A 21,674-nucleotide genomic window follows, 5' to 3' on the forward strand; every position below is an offset into this window, starting at 1 on the left:
TCCATTCAAGGACACTGACATGCTGCCTAACTTGAATTCCTATGCCTCGGCAACACTAATTTACTAACTTGTGGATGCAAAAAGCCAGTTTAGCATCAGAAAAGGTCCCAGTAAAGCTATTTGTGCATATACCAGACTAAAATTTACAGTACCATTTTGCTGATTTTGTGACAGCATTTCTGAAGCAAGATCTTATTTGTATTTTGCAGCAAGAGGAACAGAGTCCTCCTACTTGCCTGGCTAGGAAACCAAGAGAAGCTAAGAGATGAAAAATCTGCTATGCTATAAATCACACTGGTTAAACAAACTGAGCCACCACCTTAGTCCATCAAAAATGCCTTCGTCAGACTACGACTTAGTTGGCACAGTTGGTTTTTTGAAGGAGAGAGAAGATTGTTTCTCTGGAACACTGACTCAGGGAGTGGGAGAGGGGTCCCTGTTAAAAATTCATTTCCCCTTTTGGATGGCTATAATTCAGAAGAATAAATTTCCAGCACAGAGCTCTCGCACGTCATCCTGTAACTTTGCAACTAAGTTGCAAATTCTATTTATTATTTCCAAGCTGGCCTTAACTCATTCCATGTAGACACGTACTATAACTTAGTCCTGCAAACTGCAGAGCATCAAGCAGAGATCTACAGAGGCCTGTCCTAACAGGTGGCAGGTTTATTTTTGCTTGTAATGAGTATCAGAAGCAGCTAGAAATACACAATTTTCTTTCTCATAACCAGTCCACTTAAACAACGGTCACAAAGATGTTTTATAAGTGACTCACACAACTGCAAATAGGAGATTGGGGTGTGGGGGAGTGAGCTATTAGCTTTCTGTATTAAATTATTTTAGTTTGGATCATCTACTGTAAAACTTTAATACACCATCATCAGGATTATTTTCATGTAGCTACCTGCCCAGGAACAATCTATCAGCATAAGGATAATTACTAAGACTCCTCCTGATGAAGGTGGCATAGAGCTACTCTCAAACATTACTGCTTCCAGCAAACAGAAGGCAGATGTGTATATAGTATTTATTTAAATACATACATATCCTCACATACATCCTTTTGAAGTGTTTGTTAATTTTTCAGTATACATTTATACTATCTGATCATAAATACTAATACCTCCTTTTAACATTGGCATGCTTCTCTAAACACTTATTAAGACTAACTGAAAAATACCCTTCTCTTTTCCCCTGGTAAGTTTGAGAAACGTGAAAACAAACTCTTCCCTAATTCTCCATCCCACCATCACCCCAGAGCCACTTTCAGAAGCAAAGAATTGATGCAATGCATTGCTTCAATCATAGCAAAAAGTTATTCTGTATAGAATAAGATCTGAGTGCTTCTCAAATTATCAGATATTACACAGCTCAATGCACAGAAATCCCAAGACTTCTATCATTCCTAATTGTTACCTTGCGGTCCGTCTGGATTACCAAATTCTTCCCAATTTTTTCGCGATTCTTCATCAGTTAAACTAGTTTCAAGAAAAGATACACGTTAATGCAGAAGTAAAGACATTTCTCTAAATCATTAACATACAGAAACTTTAAAATGTGCCATTTACACTATCCCTTAGAGACTGTTTGGCAAGCTAAACAGCTTCTCCTACTGTTTCTATGAAAATCAATATGAAATAATACTGCTGCATTCCCTCATGATATGCAGGCAAACTCTTTTAAGGACTCTGACAACAAAAGAAATGCGACACAGAAGGTGCACCCTCGTACAGGGGATTGGAATGATCATGTCTGCCATTCATGAGAGGGATTGTGTATCTATCAGCAAAGAGCACTTACCAGTGCCAGATTACAGTACAGCAAATTTTTAAAGACAACAAAGGTTGAAAACATTAGCATTTTTGGAAATGAGGTGAATATGCAAGATGAGTTGATAGAGCAGTTGTCCATATGGGCTTTTAATTCTCTTTTTCTAGACTTTCAGTCTTTGATGGCTTTCTGTTTGTTTGTTTTTCCCTAGTTTCATATTTAAGAAGAAAAAAACCAAGTTAAGGTACTACCTCCTAAATCTTAGTTTCTATGCGTGTTCTCTAATGATAGTTTCTTTGCAATAATATACTACTTCAAACAGAATCCTGTTACTGGAAGACAGAAGGAAACAGAAAACCAGGCAATCCCTATATGGAAAATGTGGTTTCACAGAAGAAATCCAGTGAATGATTCAGACATCTCCTGAGCATTTTTAAGTCTCACATTTGTTAATGAGCAGGCTCATTCAATGGATAGGTTTTATTTTCTTTTAAGACAGCATGGCTAAGGAACTTCACATCATTCAAAATAGACACCTGCCAGAGCCCTTGCAGTAGCATTTGAAGTATCATACTGTATCACTAAGCATTTGAGTGTTAACGTGCAAAACAAAGAACAGAGATGTGTCAGGAGTTCAGAAAGCAATACTCCAATATCATATTGAAGAGACTTTAGTAGTGATGCAGATGTGCTTAAGTGGAAGGTATGATTTCAAAACTGCTAAAGTGAGCATGGTGTTCTCCTCACCTCACCCCAAACAGGACTGTCAAGCAGTCCCTAAGGTCAAACACATAGACAACTGACTTAAAAGCAGAAACCACCAGCTTGCTAGGTTCTCCGATGACACGACTATCCTAATAAACCCCTACAGTGAAAGAAGGCTCACAGCGCATGGGCAAGGGCAACATGCCATGAATCTCAGGCTGACCACACTGACTCACCACAGCTGCTGCAAAGAAGCCAACTGTCTCAACACAACAGGGACTGGTGGGTGGCCTTTGTTTGAGGTATACACCTACAGGTCAACTGGTAGTATAAATATTCAAGTCAATTTAAAAAGTATGAATGTCTCCTCAAGTTTGTGAGACCAGCATGGGGGAGTGCATACCTGACTCAGCCCAACATGCTCACGCTGGCTTCAACCCTTAAGTGCCTTCCCAGCACCTGGGGACACCAGCACTGTGACAGTGAGTGTCTTAGAGAGACAGGTAATGGGAATCACATTGACAGTGTGATTGAACTGTGTATTGAAATTCCTCTATTTTACTAAGTCTAACATACAAAATATACCAAAAACACAACATAAATGTACCATTCTGCTAAATCAGAAATTGTGTGTAACATCAACTGCCCTGTTCAGATACTACTAGATTCTGACAGATGACCATTTAGAATGGGAAATAATACAATGCTGTATTATCACTCCATGTATGAACAGCATTATAAATACCAAACCCACATCTTGATTATGCAAAACTTAAAAAAAAAAAAAAAGGGGGGGATCTCCTTTATACCAAGTTCTAATATTTGATATCATCTCTCAGATAAACCAAAAAGTAAGCTATAAGCAGAGATAAAGCCAAAAAACACTCTGGAGGAAAAGAGGATTCAAGGATACAGCTTTTAAGATATACACAGGTAATATGAAACACTGAGTGAATAATCAGGACTGGAAGGCAAGTGCAAATGAGAAGGAACACAGAGGAGCTGAGGGAAAACTGAGTGAGAACCAGAATGAAAAATCTTTGTTGTTAGATGAGAACAAATTTAAAATACTCTTCCTCACTCTTTGACTTTATCACCAGGAGAAATGAACACTATCTACTTTCTAAGCAGTGCTTCAGAATTTCTGCAACCCATATTGTTCCTTGTCATCTTTAAGGCTTAATATGTATCATACAGGAAACATTTCTCCTAGTTGACATCAAAATTTAATACAAAGACATTACACCTTACAGCACTGTGACAGCTGCTAAACAATTATCCTTCCTAACTTGTACAGAGCAAACATGCACTGAACCAAGGCGTGTTTTGATTTTCATCACATATCCAAACACATTTTTCCTGGCTGCTTAGGCCATTCTTGCTATTACCTTAAAGGTTTCCCCACTCATAACATCAAGTTCCTTTTTTTTTTTTTAATGGACAAAAAAGAAACTTACGCTGCATAGGCCTTAGCAATCCTCATGAACATGACTTCATCTCCTCCTTTATCTGGATGGTATTTTAGCGATAGTGCACGGTACTGTTTCTTAATTTCTGATATACTTGCTCCCTTAAAAGGAAAGTTTTGAGTTATCTATTAATAAATATCTTAAATAAAATCTATTGCTCTGTATCTGTAAAGCACATCATTAACATTTCTCTGAACCATCCACTCAACTAAAGAATTAGGTTCTAGTATATGATCACGAATCTCCATACATGTTTCATGGAAACATAATTATACTACTTTTCTAATAACATTTTAATAACCATTGTATTTTAAAATCAAAGTTACAGTCTAACAAAAAGACATTCAGATGATGGGGTATTGTTTTTTTTCTGGATTACTTTGTTCATTGGTCCATAGGGAGAAAAAAAAGAAAAAAAAAGTAAGGCCTTCTTATCTGTCTGACAGATCTTTTCCTAAACATATTCATGAATACAATATTCTCACTTGCAATATTCTTCCACTTAAACAAGAGTTCATAGATCAAGTATGATGGTTCACTTGCAGCTTGCAGGCAGAAATAAATCTGTCAGTCAGGAACAGCAGACTGTCTTTCTGCTTAAGAATGCCTTTGACTAGAAGCATCCTATCCATAAATTGTTTCAAGCTTCTTGAGCAAAGGGAATACATTACCTATACCTGAGAAAGAGATGGATTTTCACTCTACTACAGTATACTTAAACCCCACAAACACAACCCCCGTGCATTAACTTTCAGGTTGGTCTGGGAAACCACTACTCAAGAAAACCCACAAAACTTTTTAGTAAGTGCAGACAAACTTTTTCTACTAAGCTACCTGCTTCACAGAACCATTATTATAGGATTTTTACCATTTTGTGGTAGAGGCCTAGTGTGCTGACCTCTAACTGCATAATTAAAGACGACAGTACGGTCTCAATAAATTTAAACTAGAAATTTAACTACCCTGAGGCTTCATTTGCTGTTACTTTTCCTTCTTTTTTTTCTCTCTCTGCAACAGAGGATGCATGTGATCCCTGATAAGCTGATGACAAACTTCCTATCTTAATTGCTTACTCCTCCTTCTCAAAAGCTAGGATACAGTGGTTAGGCCTGACTTACAGAAATGCTTAGTAGCCCAGGACACTTAGCATCAATCAGCACTCTGCTTGCAACACGGAGCTTCCCTATATTAACTACTTACAGGGGGGAAAAAAATAATTAAGACCCTGATTGTCTTACTTAAAGAATCCAATATTATAATCATTTTTGAGCTTCATCTTTATGCCTTGGATGCCACCTGTGAAATAGCAGTAAGGATACTTATTCAGTAAATCAGTAACAGTATCTCAGTGCCTTGGGTATTAGTGAATTTAAGTGGTGTGCTCAAGAGGGCTACTCTGTGTTCAAAACAAGGTGCTGATATTATACATAAAATAAGATGCACCTACGTTAATCCGGACTTTGACTCTAAAGGTTTCACTTGAGTGATAACAGAAGAAAAATGCTCACTTTCCATGTAGTCCGAGCTACAAGTTTTTCAAGGGGATTTAACAGACATTGTCTTGATACCACAGAAATACATAAAATAAACATGCTCTGGAATTCTGGACTATTTTGAGCTTGACTTCAACTGATCTATCTTCACACCCACCTCTTCATCCCTCATATAACATCTCTGGCTTTAATTCGGCTTGTCCTTACGACAGTATGTTCGATCCCTCCATCAGTTACTGGAGCATTCCAGTACTGGTTTCTTTACCTGGGTAAGTTGCGTGTGTCTAGAGCGTGTGTACAGGTTTTACATTAATAAAAATTAACTTAAATGCTTTTTTCCCCTCAGGGTTGTTACTTGTAGAAATTTGCCAAAGATGACAAAAGAAAATCCTCTGATGACATAATCCCTAGCCTGACTTGTTTAGCCAAAGTGAACCGAGATACACGACTGCTCAAACTGCACAGTTCCAACAGACACCATTCAATAGTAAAAATGTATCCTGTTCCTCTTCATCAGTGAGAGAACCCAAGTCAGCAGTCAGTCATTCACAGAGGAACTAGGCAGAGGCTGAGTTTAAATAACTTGCTCTGTACATGACAGGCAGATCTTGTTCTACTTGTCCAGCTAGAAAGAGGCTAGAGTCTAGCTGTAATGGCTTTCTTACCACAGATAAGCAGTACCAGTGATACTATGCTTATGGTGACAAGTCCCATTACTAATGGCAAGACATGTATTCGTTAATATTCATATACATATTAAATTCTCCCACACTAACAATATAACATGATTTAATCAAAACAGGTACATTCAAAGTTCTTCCATATTATTGTGCTGAGCAGTCTCCACAGTGTACTTCCTTAGTCTGATGAGTAAAACATACCTCAGACTTTAGAGCTGAAAAGATTACTGTTATTCAAAAGAGGGGCTTTATGTCAAGAAATAATTAACATAAACAAAAAATTTGCTCAAGGTATTATGGTTAAGATGAAGAGTTCAACAAGATTAAATAAGAGTATGAAAGATGTCCAGAGGGTCTACTTCTCTCATTGAGATAACTTTTTACACCCATTTTGAATCAGACCTTCAATATAAATAAAGCACTGCATCTGTTTTCTAGATAAATACTATTCTTCCTCCCCCCCAGTTTAATAAACCAAATCGCTGGTGTTACTATGTAGAATTTGTTGTTTGCGTACAACCGAGATGCAAGGTAACCTTTACTACATCAAAATAAGCATCATCAATGCCCCTTAGTGAAACCTTTCACTTACAAGAGAAATACTGCTGTACAGCTGTAAATCAAATGAATCCACATTCTTGTTTATAAAGTTTATTCAGCAACATCTCCAGAAATGTTTTTTGAGACAGTTTTCACAGGGTATACAAAGCAGAATGTCTTTTTTGCTTTCCTGTACCACAGCATCAGAGTAAAGATTCAAAATGATGCAAAACCCCCACCTCACTATATTAAGAAAGTTGTTAGGTTTTTTAAGGGGTTCAATACAAAAAAGTTATAAATTAGTAGAGATATAGGCAAAGAATATCTAATGACTGACTTTACAATATGGAGTAGCAACTTTCAGAGGCCAATATAGAACAAAACCAAGACATACATTCGCTAAAGTTAACTTACTTCATTTACAAGAAAACACAAGCCTTAAATTTGACATCTAGACATAGAACATACCATTACAGTAGTACAGACTGGTGAAGGATGCTGTTACTTACAGGATCCAAATGTAAAACCTCGTAAGGGTTGTATTCTTGATACTCTCGATCTGTTTTGGAAACTTTGTATGCAAGAAACAAAAATAATGCCCAGCCAGCAAGGAGGACTATTTTCCTGTTTGTGAGGGGAAGAAAACAAAAAAAATTAATTTTTTTTACATGCACAAGTCCTCTAGGACTAGTATAATTCTACAAACAACAAAAGAAGCCATTTGATATCAGTTTTCAAGAAGAGTATTGAAATAGCAAGAAACATTAACGCATGTATGAGTATTCCAGTTATAACACCACATTTGACACAGGTAAGGCAGCTGCTCTGACTAATTCTGTTCTCCCTTTTTTTCTCTAACAAAGGCAAGCCACTATCAACAAAGACTCTTTCCATTCTTTAACTGTCCCCAGCAGGTGTACAATAGTATTTCCTGTTCTTAAAGGATGACTTCAACCTGATCCTAGACAAAGTCGATTAAAAAAAAAAAAAAGGCTGAAATAGATGCATAACAGACAGCAAAATATTTTGATGGTGGAAGCAATAAACAAAGGAACTGAAGGATATAAAATCAGCAACTTCAAACACACAAATTATTACTCCTGTATATTTGAATATACATGTTTGCATGTTAAATATTTAGATCAAAAGACAACACTAGCATCACTAACTTCAGTGAAGTAGGATTGGTTTTGGAACAAAGAAATGAAGAAATACTTTTTCTTATTTATTAGGGCTGAGGTTCACTGGTTTCATTAAGCAGATACTTTATAAAGGACAAACAGCATCCATCTTGATTTCAAGCCCTACTAGATAATAATGATGGACTATTAATTACTATAATAGAACAGACTGCAAATGTCTCTTCTGTGACACAAAAGCCATTATTATATAAATAATTCCAGCAGCTTTGACAGGGGAAAAAAAAAAGTATTTTTATAAAAATAAAAATGTAGGAATTGCTTTAATGGGAAGTCATGTAAATGAAATGTACTTACTTTACTGTAGGAATTATGTTTTGTTGTGGTTTTAACAATCGCAAACGATACCACAAGCACCTTCCATATACATTTCTTATATTCTTTAATCGAATTTGCTCTATGAAAATAAAGAGAAAGATTATGATTAACCAATGTGAGAAAAAGCAAAAGTACAGACACGCTCACTTCATCCTGGAGTAGGCAGCACAAGGTCAGTTGGAGGGCTAACAAAGGACCCAGCAATACTGGAGGAGAGAATGCTTTTTATCCACTTAAGTGACACTGCACATCCATAAACATTAAAAGTTGGTCAGGTTATTCTCCACTGCCTGAAACTAATCTATTCTATTTTCCACACGCCACACAGCAACCATCACTTACGAGCCCAGCCTTTGCCCAGCTAATGTGCACCTGTAAATTTTACTTCTGCCATTTTATATTCAATGGAAGACTCCCAACAAGTCTTCCATGTCCATATGTCAGTTCCTGTGCGCAGGAAAAACAACCCCAAAAAAATCTAATCCACATAAAAAACAGTGTTTGTATACAACTGGAGTCCAGTTAGAGCAACAGCTTTTTCCTCAATTCAAAACGTGATCCATTTTCCTCCTGTTTGCAACACCTGCTTTTATAAGTTGCCTTTGTTTAGGTTCTTCCTGTTGAAGGGGAAAAGGAAGCAAAAGTAAGGTAATAGTTACTTGTAAGCAATATAGCTCAGTAATACAGGCCCTTAACAAGAGAGTATACACATTAATGACAAACTAGCCAACAATATTGCTTCCTATGCCCCTTCTGGACAGGATGGAGCTGGAAGGAAATTGTCATGGTGATGCTGACAGTATAAATATAAGCCATGGAAGCTCTCTCTGTTAAGAGAGTTTCAGTCTTATTTCAGAGTTAATCAAGACCAGCTTAGTCTTGGTCAAACAAGTCCTTTGTGCTAAAAAAGGTACGATGCTAAGCAAATGGCTTGTAGATAATTTCTGTAAGCAGTGAAATTATATGTTACAAAAGATAAATAGCATTGAAGTCACTTAAGTAAATTGTCTGTCCACAGACTCTGCAGTCTAACTTGCAACACTTCTGAAGTGAGGTCACTGTAATTACCTTACATGCAAAGGAATGAGACCACTTGGCCCTTTTCAGGCTGAAGGTGAAAGAATTAAAGGAAAAAAAAAAAGTCATCCTGACTCAATACATTTAGATATTGCTGGTAAATAAAGTGACTAAATTTGTCAATTTAAAAGAAGTTTGAATTACCTAAAAGGCAGGAATTATATTAACAACTTTGATCCAAAGCACATGTTAATCACATCACTTTGTACTTTTAACAAGGTGATGCCCTCAACTAAAATAGCAGTTATGATATACAGAAGCATTTCTATTTTACAAATTCCTCAAAGGTGATTGTAGGAGACCGTGACAACCTTGGTTTAGTTATTCTGAAGATACTGGGAGGACACCAAGCTGGCATTTCAGGAAAAAGTAAAAAAAGTTGATGTCATTAAAGACTAGAGAGATGATTAAATTATGAAGACTAAAAAGCCCTGCTACAGAAATAGGGAAGAAAATATTCGGGGGGGGAGGGGGGGGTAAGTGATCACTAGACAGCTATGAGCCATAGCATGATAATTTTACCTAAATGGCACCAATGACACTTGAATAAACCAGGCATCACAAGCCTCATAAAGGACACATGTACAACCATAAAATTATTTGGTTTGGAAGGGACCTTAAGATCATCTAGTTCCAAGCCCCCATCATGGACAGAGATACCTCACACTAGACCACATTGACCTCATTGCCCCCCAGAGATACCTCAAGCCCCATTGAGCCTGCCCTTGAACACTGCCAGGGATGGGGCAGCCACAGCTTCCTTTGGCAACCTGTTCCAGTGCCTCATCATTCTCAGTAAAGAATTTTTTCCTTGTATCTAACCTAAACCTCCCTTGTTTAAGTTTAAACCCATTACCCCTTGTCCTATCGCTGAAGCCCCTGATGAAAAGTACCTCTCCGGCGCCTTTGTAGGCCCCCTTCAGATACTGGAGGGATGCTATGAGGTCTCCACATAGCCTTCTCTCCAGGCTGAACAGCCCCAACTTTCTTAGCCTGTCAAACATGATTATGTTAACCATAAATTGCTCATTTCAAATACTGTCAATAAATTCAGTTGTGTGGTGCTGAAGCAAGATGAAGCCAGGTTCAACCACACTGACCCAGATCACCTATATGATTCAATCCATATCACAGCCCACAGACATTTCTGCTTGTCCAGCACAACCAAGGGGCAGTACTGTTTGGTACCAGCCTTAACTGACTATGCTGCCTGCAGAAATACCTAAAAGTAATGTGGAAATCATTAACACAGTGCTCTTGGAGAAACAGAAGGTGACTAAGAGAATGTTGTTTACTTAATCTTATGAAACTAAGTATAACAGGGTATGACTCCTTTTATCGTTTCTGCTAGAACGTTTTTTAACAAGCTGCTGTGCCTTGTCTTTAAAAGTGTGTCACCCTCTGACAAAATGCCCCGCTTCTCAAACCTGCCTACTGTTCAGCCCCACAAGTACCAGATGACCCTCTCTTTTCCCTTTTCTGCTTCCTCCCTGCAAGAACAGCCAACACTCTTTACCTTACCAAGCCAAAAAGCTTCCAAAAGGCCCCTAGGGGAAGGCAGAGTAGAGAAAAGAAAAATAGTTGTGCAAAGTAAACTAAAGAGTTGGCATAAAGTCAAATAAAAACTGGCCACTAAAGGTGGCTTATAATAACCAGAGAACTGATGTTTTGGAACAGCCTTCCTGTAACAGCTTCAGGAGTCACATTTTGTGACCAGTGTGACAACAGCACCAAGGAGGAAAAAAGAAAATAAAATATACATATAAATGAGGCAAGTGGTGAGAGTGAAAACTAAGCCCTCTGGATAGGCAAACAGCACGCACCTAAGTCAGCTAGAGTCCCTTGCAATGATGTCCTGTAACAGCTATGCTGCACAGGGGAACCTCATTAAAAAATACAGAAATAAGACATGATGCTAAGCAGCCATATTCTTCACACATGCATCTAAACAACTCTGGATCAAATCTAATTACAGTTGATTAAAGCACATCAAAACAAAAGCCCATCATTAATTTCTTTACAATCTTGGGGTGGCAATTGTCTCATTTGATTAACAACCCCAAAAGGAAAGAGGGCACTAAAAGGATGAATGAATGTTTATAGTTACCTGTCTGGATCATAAAAGAGAATCAAATCCTTCCCAAAAGGCTAAAGTCCACACTATTCAAATTATTTGGTGCTATCCTGAGACACTTCCTTTGTCACATATCATTAACACATATGAACTTGTGGAATTCAAAAACAAGGCAGCTACTCAGGAGAACGAAGGAGGAGTACAGACGTCTCTCCCATCTCAGGCAGAAAGCCATTGGCAAAACATCACCCTGAATAAGAAAGCTATATTCTTGCTGTATCCAGGAAAAACAGGCTTTCTGTTTATTTACAGACAATGTATGTGATTGCATCAAAAAAATACTGATCTCTTTAGGAAGAAGTTGGTTGCAGGAAGAAAAAAAAAAGCTAGCAAGAGCCAGAATACCAGATAATTACTGTGCTTAACAAAAGCAGCAATGTATTCCTAATGAGCAAGCTGTGGATAAATCGGGTCCTTTTTTAATTTGCCCTCCTCTCCAAAGGAGTTTCCTTTCACACAAATGGATATGCCATGCCCCTGAACTGGCACACTGTCCCTGCAATATCCTGCATACCCCAAGCACAGAGGAACAAATACATTACATGTTGCTCAGGGTAAAGCTTTGCATCGAAATAAGAATAGAACATTCTTTGAATTTTAGCTCTGGAATCCTTCCTCTGTCAGGGAAAGAGGTTCAGTCTCTGAAAAGCAGGTAAGAGTTCCCTGCTTCTCCTCACTCCTGATCACAGCTTACAACATTAGAGCACTTCAGAAACCATCCTTTGATATGAGATTACAGGGATTCAAAGCTAGGGGTGATGCATTTCCTCTAGTCAAAATTACTTCTCATTTCATGGGTAAAACCCTTAATAGTAGTGAATCTTCCCCTACAGTTTTAAAAATAGGTATTAAACAGCCTTGAAAAGCAAAGGCGTAATGCACTGTGGGTTTTGAATCCATCTCACCAACAATAATCCATGCATCAAAGTACTGTTAAAACATCCCTCTCAGATGAGGTTGTAGACTGCTAGTTCATTTCTCTAAATAATATGGAGAAGCATCCCATGTTACCTTCATTTCCCTCAAGATTGTTCCAGATGTTCACAAGTAGTTTTTCATCAATACAGCTCTCTTACTTTCAGAGGGTTCTCACAAGTGCCCTATCATACTACCTTAACAAATGTATGTGAATATCCAGTCAAAACTACATCTTAATGCACACTTCAAGTTCTCAAGAAAGAAAACAATTACTGGCACAAAAGAAAACCAGAGTGCCATCTCTTTCAGTCATTCAGAAAGCGCTAGTCAGGTCCTTCAGTGATACTGGTAGATATTTTAATGCAACACTGTTTAAAGCTTTTAAACAAATGAAAACTATATTGGTAGCCTAACACAGCTAAGCTATTAATAACTAGATGCTGAAAAAGTTAATCTTTATACTAATCTGCTTACCACTTCTGGATGAAAATAAAGTAATTAACAGGTATTTTAGACTTCTGCTTCCTTAAAGGTAGCTGTCTGTTTGGCTACATAGCTTAGCTAGAGAATGAATACAGATCACTGACCTGTATGTTTGAGATACGGTCAACTTCATGTTGAATCCAAAGAGGTATGCAACACCTGGATGGCAAACTCAGAGCGATTATTATAAAAGGGGGGTAGGGAGGAAGACAATTTTTGATTTTTTTTTTTTTTCCCCTCTATTTAGTGACTAAAGCAACTTTCTGGAAGAAAGGTGTCAGTAGAGAATGGTTAAGTCAGCAACTGACTCCTCTTTGCTAGAGCTTACATACCCCTCCTCAATATCCAGTTCTTCAGAGAGAGCAGTTCTACAATGAATAAGCCAGAGGTGTCTTCTTTTTCTGGGTTCTTGGGTATCACAGAACAGCTGAACATTTGAGAGTGGAAGAGACCTCTGGAGATCATTTAATCCAACCTTGCTGCTCAGAGGAGGGTCAACAAAGCAGGCCACTCAGAGCTCTGCCTGCAGGTCTTCAAACACCTTCAAGGGCAGAGACAACAGAGTCTCTTCAAGAAATCTGTTCTAGTGCTTGATCTCACTAACAGGGGAAAAAAATTTTCTCATTTGTCTCAACATTCATTCACCTGTCACATGACAGGTGAGGAACACAGGACAAACAGAAGGAAGCTGATGACAGGTTAGACTGGCCATTTCCATAGACTACATAAAACCTGTGTCCTGCAACTCAACCATGTCTGACTTTAGTTTGGATGTTCACCCATACCTTACTTACTGGCAGACACACTGCCTTTCCCCCCTGCCTGCCCATCATAAGAAGTCTTTGGCTTCTCATACAAATACTGTCTTCAGAAACCAAGCCCTTTACAAAATGCAGCAACTCAGTAGTGTTTTGCTGTATTTCAGCAGACAAACTTCAACCAGCACATGAGGAACACAAAGGATAGACAGTGGCAAGAAGCTCAGGAACACAAGCACTTCTGTTAGCAGAAGAATCTGTGACACACATGCTGGCATGACTTCACAAAACACGTTAAATACAATACCACAAAAAGAATGGACCACTTCTGTGAGCAATGACAATGGCACCAGACAGCTGGCTTATGCTGTGTCATCAGAAGACAAATCTGGGACACAAATCATTTTGGGGCGAACGCCATAACACAAACAAATGTAACAGCACCAAATGAGGTTTATTTCATTTTTAGTAAGCCATGTAAGGTAGCCTCACCAGCCATAACTTCAGAAATTACTTCCGCCATACTCCTTCCTGACGGTGAAGGAGAAGTGGTCTTCACTGTCCTACTACCCGAAGTGCTTGGGAAATCTTATATATTTGTTTCTGAAGAAACAGAAGGATTCTTATCCTTAGAAATGCTTGGCAAATGATCTCAATCTAGGCCTAACAATTTGTTTCGGGTTCTAGAGGCTCCAACAAGTGCTCCAAAAGAAAACTTAAGGGAGAATCTTTCTCGGGTTTTTTTTGTTTGTTTTTTTTACATCCTTGTGAGTTAAAATACAAGATTACACATTTGCTGGAGATGGGCAACTCTGGAAGAAAGGGAATGGAAAAAAGGTACACCTGGAATTATATAGAAAAGTTGTAATCACCAGAATCTTGTTTCAGCTACAACAAACAGGTCAGATTTAGGAAAAAATACCACAAAGTAACACTACCTGTCTTACAATCAGTTCTTGTTTCTAAAACATATAGAATATTAGGGATCGTACAGTCAATGATTAGGGCAAACAAAAAATAAATGAATAATAAAAAAAATCCAGAATAAATGGAAGGCACCAGTTTTCCATCACTCTACCTCAAACAGTAGAAAAGTGCAGCCTAGCCTCGTGTATCCTTTCCACCTTCAGGCTACTAAGAAAAGCAAAGGCAGCAAGTCTAAAATACGGCTCCAGTGGACTGGAAACATAAGGTGCATTTGAAACATTCTGTCCATCAGATGTGGACAATTCCCCCAAAGGAGAATGCTTCTTGGTTTGAAAAGAAAAGGACTTCTTTCAGCAAGGAACACAGGCTGCAGTTCTGCAGCCCAGGAAACACCAAGATCACTCTGAACACAAATCTTTCACAAAACTAACTTGCAGCGTGTCATCCTCTCTCCCTGTCCTGGAAACTTGTACTTGTGGAATGCATTAAGAGATGCAAGTAACACAGCATGCAAATCGTGAGTAAACATTATGACTCAAGGGTACTGCAGCTCTAAGTATTAAACCTACCCTGTTAAAACTGAGGGTAACAGGCTCACTGCAACACTGCTCTTTGAGAGTTTCTGATTTTACTGGGTTTTATTCAGCACTCTACAGTTTAAATCCTCTAAACTGTGCACTAAATAGGTTCCCGTTTCCTTTCAACAGCTGTGTATATGTATACATACACAAAATGTATACACCTATTTATGCAAAAGCTGAAGTCTTGAGATCTTTTCCTACTTCAGCAATCACAGAAATTAAACAATGGTACGGACAATTTATTTACTGATGTCTTGAACTGGGGCTCTCTGATCAAATTCTTCTTTTAATCACAGAACCATTCCTAGAATAACAGGTCATGAACAGAAGTAGGAAAATGCTAACCTACTGCCTTATTATGGCCTTATTAGGCCATTTTCACTTTATTGACGACATCGTTGATAATTACTGTAAAATAGACTCTACATGGATATAGTATGGTATTTGGGAATAATTTAAAATGTATTAGATTAGGAAAAACCCTCTTACTTTCAAAAGAAGCCACTGACAAACACTTCTCATGACATTTTAAAGCAGTAACCCATCTTCCCCAGCAACTAAGAAGCAGGATTCAAAGTCAGCAGCTTCTCTGAAGTATAAAATAATTTCAAACCTTATTATAATAGGATTGACTTCTAGTGTAAACCCCCAAATTATGAGGCATAAAGCAAATTAAATTGATTTTAAAGTCTAAAACGCAGTTACTGAAATCCAAGAGCTTTCAAATGACCACTAGTATTTAACACTAGTATTTAAACTGGAAAGCATGTTTCAGAAGTTTGAACTGACCATGTAAGTGAAGACTTACATGATCTGAATAGATGCTTTCCAATTTAATTGTCTGTTATTTACTGTAAGAATTGTCTTCATTCCCCCAATTTCATCTATAAAGAGGTCATATCTAAGTTTGCCTCTCACTATAATGGTTAAAGCTGAATACTCTGATCCTGTTTACAAAGAGATATTTTTCTTTCTAGTAAGTATTCATAAATAAAAAAAATCGCCTATTTTGAGTAATATCTTATTAACTATTAAAACTCCAAGCAGTTCATAAATCACAGGAAATCCTGTGAAAGACAGCAAGACCTCTTCATTCCTAGAGCATGTTTTGCAGCAAGTAGATCAAGTGTAAAAAGGACAAAAAGCAACCTATTCACACACAGTTCCACATGTATTTGCTGACCAACAGACAGTATTTGTTACCAACAACTTTAAGAAACAGTAACGTAAGATGATTCAGCATCTTGAAAGTTAACTTCTTTTCAGGTTTACTTACTTGGATTTTCTGTTTACAATCAGCCTCACTGGTCTCAGGGCACAGGTCCACAACACGTTACTCCTAATCAAGCATTTCCAAGCCTTCTCCTTCCTATTAGTATACAGTCTCATTTATATGACAAAACCACCAGCGTATTTCTTTTAAGTTACACCATCTAAATTATCAAATCTATACTAGGGCTGGACCTACAGGTACATCAGCAGAACTTTAATGGAATCTGAGAGGAATCAGAAAACTGGGCATTTTAATAAGCAATGACAGCCATATGAGTCAAGATTAGCAATTTTAGATTAAATCAACAATGCTGGGCTCCAAGACTTAATACATCCTTAGTCAGTAGCTTTATTTTATCTATTTGGTGTGGTGAGGATACCAGAACACATTCAATCCATCAAATGCAGACAAAAGTCACTTCGGATACCACAAGTCACTAAAAATGCCTGTATTCAACATTGTTCTGATGCAAACCTTGAAAAACCTATAATAAAGAACAGAATTAGTGGGCACCCGGATAAGTACCATGTATCCATTTATCAGTGGGGCTTTTGTAAAGGAGAAGTCCTTTACAGGAAGCAAATAGGAGGAGGTGCTCAGTATATGGTTTCCAAATGTCTTTTTAAAAGTTCCTCTTAAAAGTCTTTCAGGACAATAATCTAACTGTTGCAAAAATAAATATGAGACTAGAAGAGAGAGTGAATGGCCAATTTTCACTGCAGAAGGAAATCACCAGGAGTTCTGCAGGAATCTACGTTGGAACTATGATACTCACATTTCACTAATTAGTAACTTTGGTAAGGGGGTAAGCTGTAAAATAAAGCTTCCGCGTAATATTCACTTCTTCTGGGTAACAAGGGCAAGAGTATTCTGAAAAACTGTAAAGATTAAGCAAGTGGTCTACAGAATGGCACATGGAATTCAGGGTATGAAAATGTAAAGAGTAATGGGGACTATCTTAATTTTATGTATATAAGGATGAGTCTGGTGCTGACCATCACCTCTCAGGAATGCAATCTTGGGTGCTGTGAGAAACTGCTTTATAAAAACCTTAGCTGAATGCTTATTAGTTATAAAAAGCAAAGCAGATGGTTAGAGCATTCCTGTGAAATATGTTAGCTGGAGGTATGTACAACCCTGAGTATGATGCAAAGTCCTAGTCCCCACCTCTCAAAGAGAGGCAACTAGAAAACAAGCAATTAAGGTGAACAAGGACCACAGAATGTACGAGAAGATTTATGCCCAAAATACAAGCTACAAATCTTTCATCCAGGAGAGAGAAAAGTGCAAGAAGAGGTAACAGAAGGCCGTAAAAAAACTTGTGTGACAGATAGGATTGAATGTTTATTGCCTCCTCCAGTAGAGCAAATAAAGGTTGTCAAATCAAATCAGAAGCAGATGCAAACCAAAAATGATTATTTGCAGTCTAGGCAGCAAAGCTGGTAAACTCCTGGCCACAGGACGGTATAGATGCCATGCTAAGACAGTCAGTGAACTGAAAACCTCTGGAAACGGGGAAGGTTTCCAATGCAAATGAAGCACCATTTATGCTTGTCTAGTTCTTTGCTCCTTATAGCAGACAATTTTGTAATATCACATAAAGACAATATCTGACCTGACCCAGTATATCAACTCTTTTGTTTCTAAATAAATAAATAGACATATTTGAAACTTTCTTGGTAAGCCTTTGTAGAAGTCACAATTCTAGCAGCTGTCTTAGTTTCAAATGGTTTAATCAGCCAACCAACATAAATGCACCTTTTGAATCCAAAAAATGCATTACCTTCAGCAGATACTTATATTTAGAATACTAGAATGCTTGCATGCAATTTTCTGTACAAGGGAAATACAGTGAAAATATGAAAACACCTCTTCAGTCTTCTCAATTGTACACTTAAAACCTGGTGCAGACACAAATCTTTTCGCTCATGAAAGAAATGAAGTACCTATTTTGAGCTTGTCCCTATTCTTGATATGGTCCAGCCAGCCAGCATGGCCTCCCAAGACCATGAAATGGAGGCATGTGTATCAGGTCCTGTCTAACAACCAGGGAAAAGAACTACAAATCCCTTACTGGGAGAAGGCAGCACTGCAGGGTGAAAGGATGAAGCAGCAGCCCCATCCTAGACTTGTTGAAATTACTGCAGATCTGCACCCTTCTTCACAGGCATGCATTTGAAAGGAGGGTTGAGTGGAGAGTGAATGAGACCAAAATCCTCACTCTGGAATCACTGTTGATCCCATTCCTTATCATTTACCTTGCTCTTCTCTCAAAATTTCTACTCCTCCTGCAAGAATGGTTTAGCTGCTCACAAAACTGTAACTGAACCATCACACTTCACCCTTGAAAATATGAGGTTAAATAGCACTAACTTGAATTCCCTAATATGTAGCCTGTACATCCTGGCAGTTCAGTGTCATCTACGTGACTAACCAAGATATTTTTGTAGCAAGTAGAAACTGAACAACCAGGTATATAATAAAACTTTTAGAATGCTGTTTTCATAAGCTTCCATAACAAAGATTGAACTTAAAAATAAATAGAAACAGCTTTATGTTCATGTACATGTAATGAGAGATAAAGTTCTTGTAATAGCTTGATCATTATCAGTTCAGGACAGTCCTGAAGCTGCTTAATCTTTAATAAAGGGTTATTAATTTTATTTTACTGCTAGAAGGCTACAATGCTTACAGTAAGATTACAATACTTCAAAAATATTCCATGAAAAGACATGCCTTTTTTTCTGAATAACAGAGCAGTTTAGATTACTCTGTCCAAATGCTTTGTTTTGAGAAGTATTTTTAGAGATAATTGCTAGGCATTACTAATGACATCTCATGATGTTTGCCCTTTCTTCAAATGTTTCAGCAAAAAACCCTACTGCCTCAAAAAAGCAATATAATAAAAAAAATAATAAAATAATATTAAGTATCACCATTATATTCCATTCTCCCTTTTAATAGTCACCTAATAAAGCTGTATTTTTCTGAACTTGAAATGGTTTAAGTTAACCACAGTACCTTCAATACCTTAAAAAAATATAAATTTATGTCATAACAGTTCTTAAATGCACAACTGAGTTTCACTGACTCTCCCTCCTCCCACTTCCTGACATAATACTCAAAAGGTTATATAAAAAGGAAAGGACAAGTACATACACATACAGGCACAAAATGCTTATATTCACAGATATCAGGTTTTCACACCCATGCTCATCCATTAACATTAGCAATGAGCATGGCATCCTGTGGTTTTATCCTGTCCTTTACCAGTATCCTGCACTTTTATCCTGTACTATCAAATACCAAAATGCTATGAAATACTTTGAGAGAAGGTTAATAAGATTTTAATGAGCTGTGAGCAAGGACAGGGGTCACAGTTAACCCACACCAGCCAATCTTATCTCACCAGAGGGTTAGAGGCAGCACAGAAGAATCTTACCCTATACTGGGAACAGTAGCATTAGGTAGCACCAAGATGCCCTTCCTCTCCCTCAGCTGCTCCATGTTACAAATGCTTACTCCTCCATTACAGATAAAACAGAAGAAATGCTGCCTGCATTCTGTACACCACCTTGAGCCACATCCAAGTTGCCGACTCACTGTCTGTCCTTAAAGAGCCAAGTAAACTTTATAGCCTCAATTCCTATTCTTCCTTCTTTAAGTAGGGGATTAATACAGATGTCTGAAGACTGCCTCAAGATCAACAGATGAAAAGCACAACAAAAAATTAGAGAAACCTTCATATTTACTACACAGGGATATTCAATATAGTGGGCAGATAAACAGAAGGACCTTCTCATGACTTCTATTCAAGGTTTTGAACATAGGTGCCAAGGACTACCCATCAACAGCAGTATGCAAAAAACGTGTTTCAAATACAGTAAAAAAATAACAAAATAGTATTACCACCATTATAGTCTACTCTTCATTTTAATAGTTATCTAGGAAACTATATTTCAAGTGAGCTGTACTTTGCCCAGCCCCACTGCAAAAACGGTGGGCTAGTACAGGGGTTCTCAAACTGCCTAAGCTACCTCTAGAGGCACAGCATCTTCAAAGATTAGCAGGGAATAGCCTCCTTTAACCAGATTTTGTTAAGTGTTTCTTAAAGAAAGCTTTAGCTATATCTCAGAGGCATTTAAAAGAGAACGATGCATGGAAAAAAGGTTAGTGAGTGAGGACAACATATTGCTGGGGTGTGGGGACCGACAAAAAGAGAAAAACATATATTATTTCTATCACAATGAAAGTAAACTGTACAGCCTTTATCTATTTCACACAAATACCTTCTTTTTTTTATTCCTAGAGTAAATTGTTCTGTTCTTACAATTTAAGAAAGAAGATCTATGTTCCAAGTATAACAGCTCCTACAGCCTCTATTCTCTCAGAGAAGAGACTGCAAGAGAAAACTTTCATCATCCCAGCATTCCCAGCTATTATTCTTTGGAGTTTTTGAACAGTTTTCAACATCCTGTTTTGTTCAAATCAAAAGACTAAGGACAGAAACTTTTATTCCTTTCATCGGGTTTGTAACACATTATGAATACTCAGTGCCCTAGAAGAGGCTAATTTACTAATGTAGGCCTCAAATTCAAAAACTGAATTAAAAAATTGGACAAGCTTTATACAATCAGATACACGTACTTAACTATGAAGTACATCACAATCTGTGACCACCTGTTTCAGCACTGCTTTATAATTGCATGTCTCAAATCAGCAGCACAGACATAAGTCAAAAAGTACACAAAGTTCAGCAAACACAGCACTGGGCAACAACTGGCACATTATCCAACTAAATTCATTCACCTCTTGCTCTCCATTTTCTTTCCAGATGCTGGTGTTTAATCCACACAAGCCTACTATGAAACTGCTTCAAAGCATGCCCAACATGAAAACACGTTAATGGGCACTTATCCATCCCTAGCTGCTGAGAAAAAAAAAGAAAAAGAAAAAAAAAAAAGTATTTTCTTCAACTCTTGCAATTAACTTTTTGAAAAACAACTTAAAAATTCCCACTGCAGAAAATACTTCAAGTTAACTCAATCTGTACCAGAGTTAACTCACTAGCAACCATACATTTTTGTTCCAAACCAAGAACAGTCCTTGCAATAGCATCCCTAGCAGTAATCATGCTAAAGTTATACCAATATTTACCCAAAACATAGGTTATCCACAAGAAGCGTGAAATAGGGTCCTGTTTGCCCTTTTTCTTAAAAAAAAAAAAAAAAATAAAATAAAATAAAAAAACCCCACAGATAGACCCATATATATTCTAAAGATACAAATCAAGGATAAACAATGTAGAAGCTTCACCACCACCTCTATTGAATCAGCCTTCTTGCCTCC

General features: G+C 37.6%; 1 protein-coding gene across 1 annotated transcript in view; it reads right to left on the minus strand.

The window, feature by feature from the left end:
* Positions 1-21,674, minus strand: part of SEC63 (SEC63 homolog, protein translocation regulator) — a 177,182-nt gene that overhangs the window by 33,158 nt on the left and 122,350 nt on the right. Inside the window, exons 3-6 of the mRNA XM_061366768.1 lie at positions 8,154-8,253; positions 7,167-7,281; positions 3,933-4,045; positions 1,417-1,478 (exon numbers count right to left, since the gene is read on the minus strand). Of these exons, the coding sequence (XP_061222752.1) occupies positions 1,417-1,478; positions 3,933-4,045; positions 7,167-7,281; positions 8,154-8,253 (390 nt within the window). The remainder of the gene's footprint in view (positions 1-1,416; positions 1,479-3,932; positions 4,046-7,166; positions 7,282-8,153; positions 8,254-21,674) is intronic.

This window comes from Neopsephotus bourkii, unplaced genomic scaffold (assembly GCF_033783945.1).
Source record: "Neopsephotus bourkii isolate Nb327-2 ecotype Australia unplaced genomic scaffold, CSIRO-AGI_Nbou_v1 NB_1358, whole genome shotgun sequence".
Lineage (NCBI taxonomy): Eukaryota > Metazoa > Chordata > Aves > Psittaciformes > Psittacidae > Neopsephotus > Neopsephotus bourkii.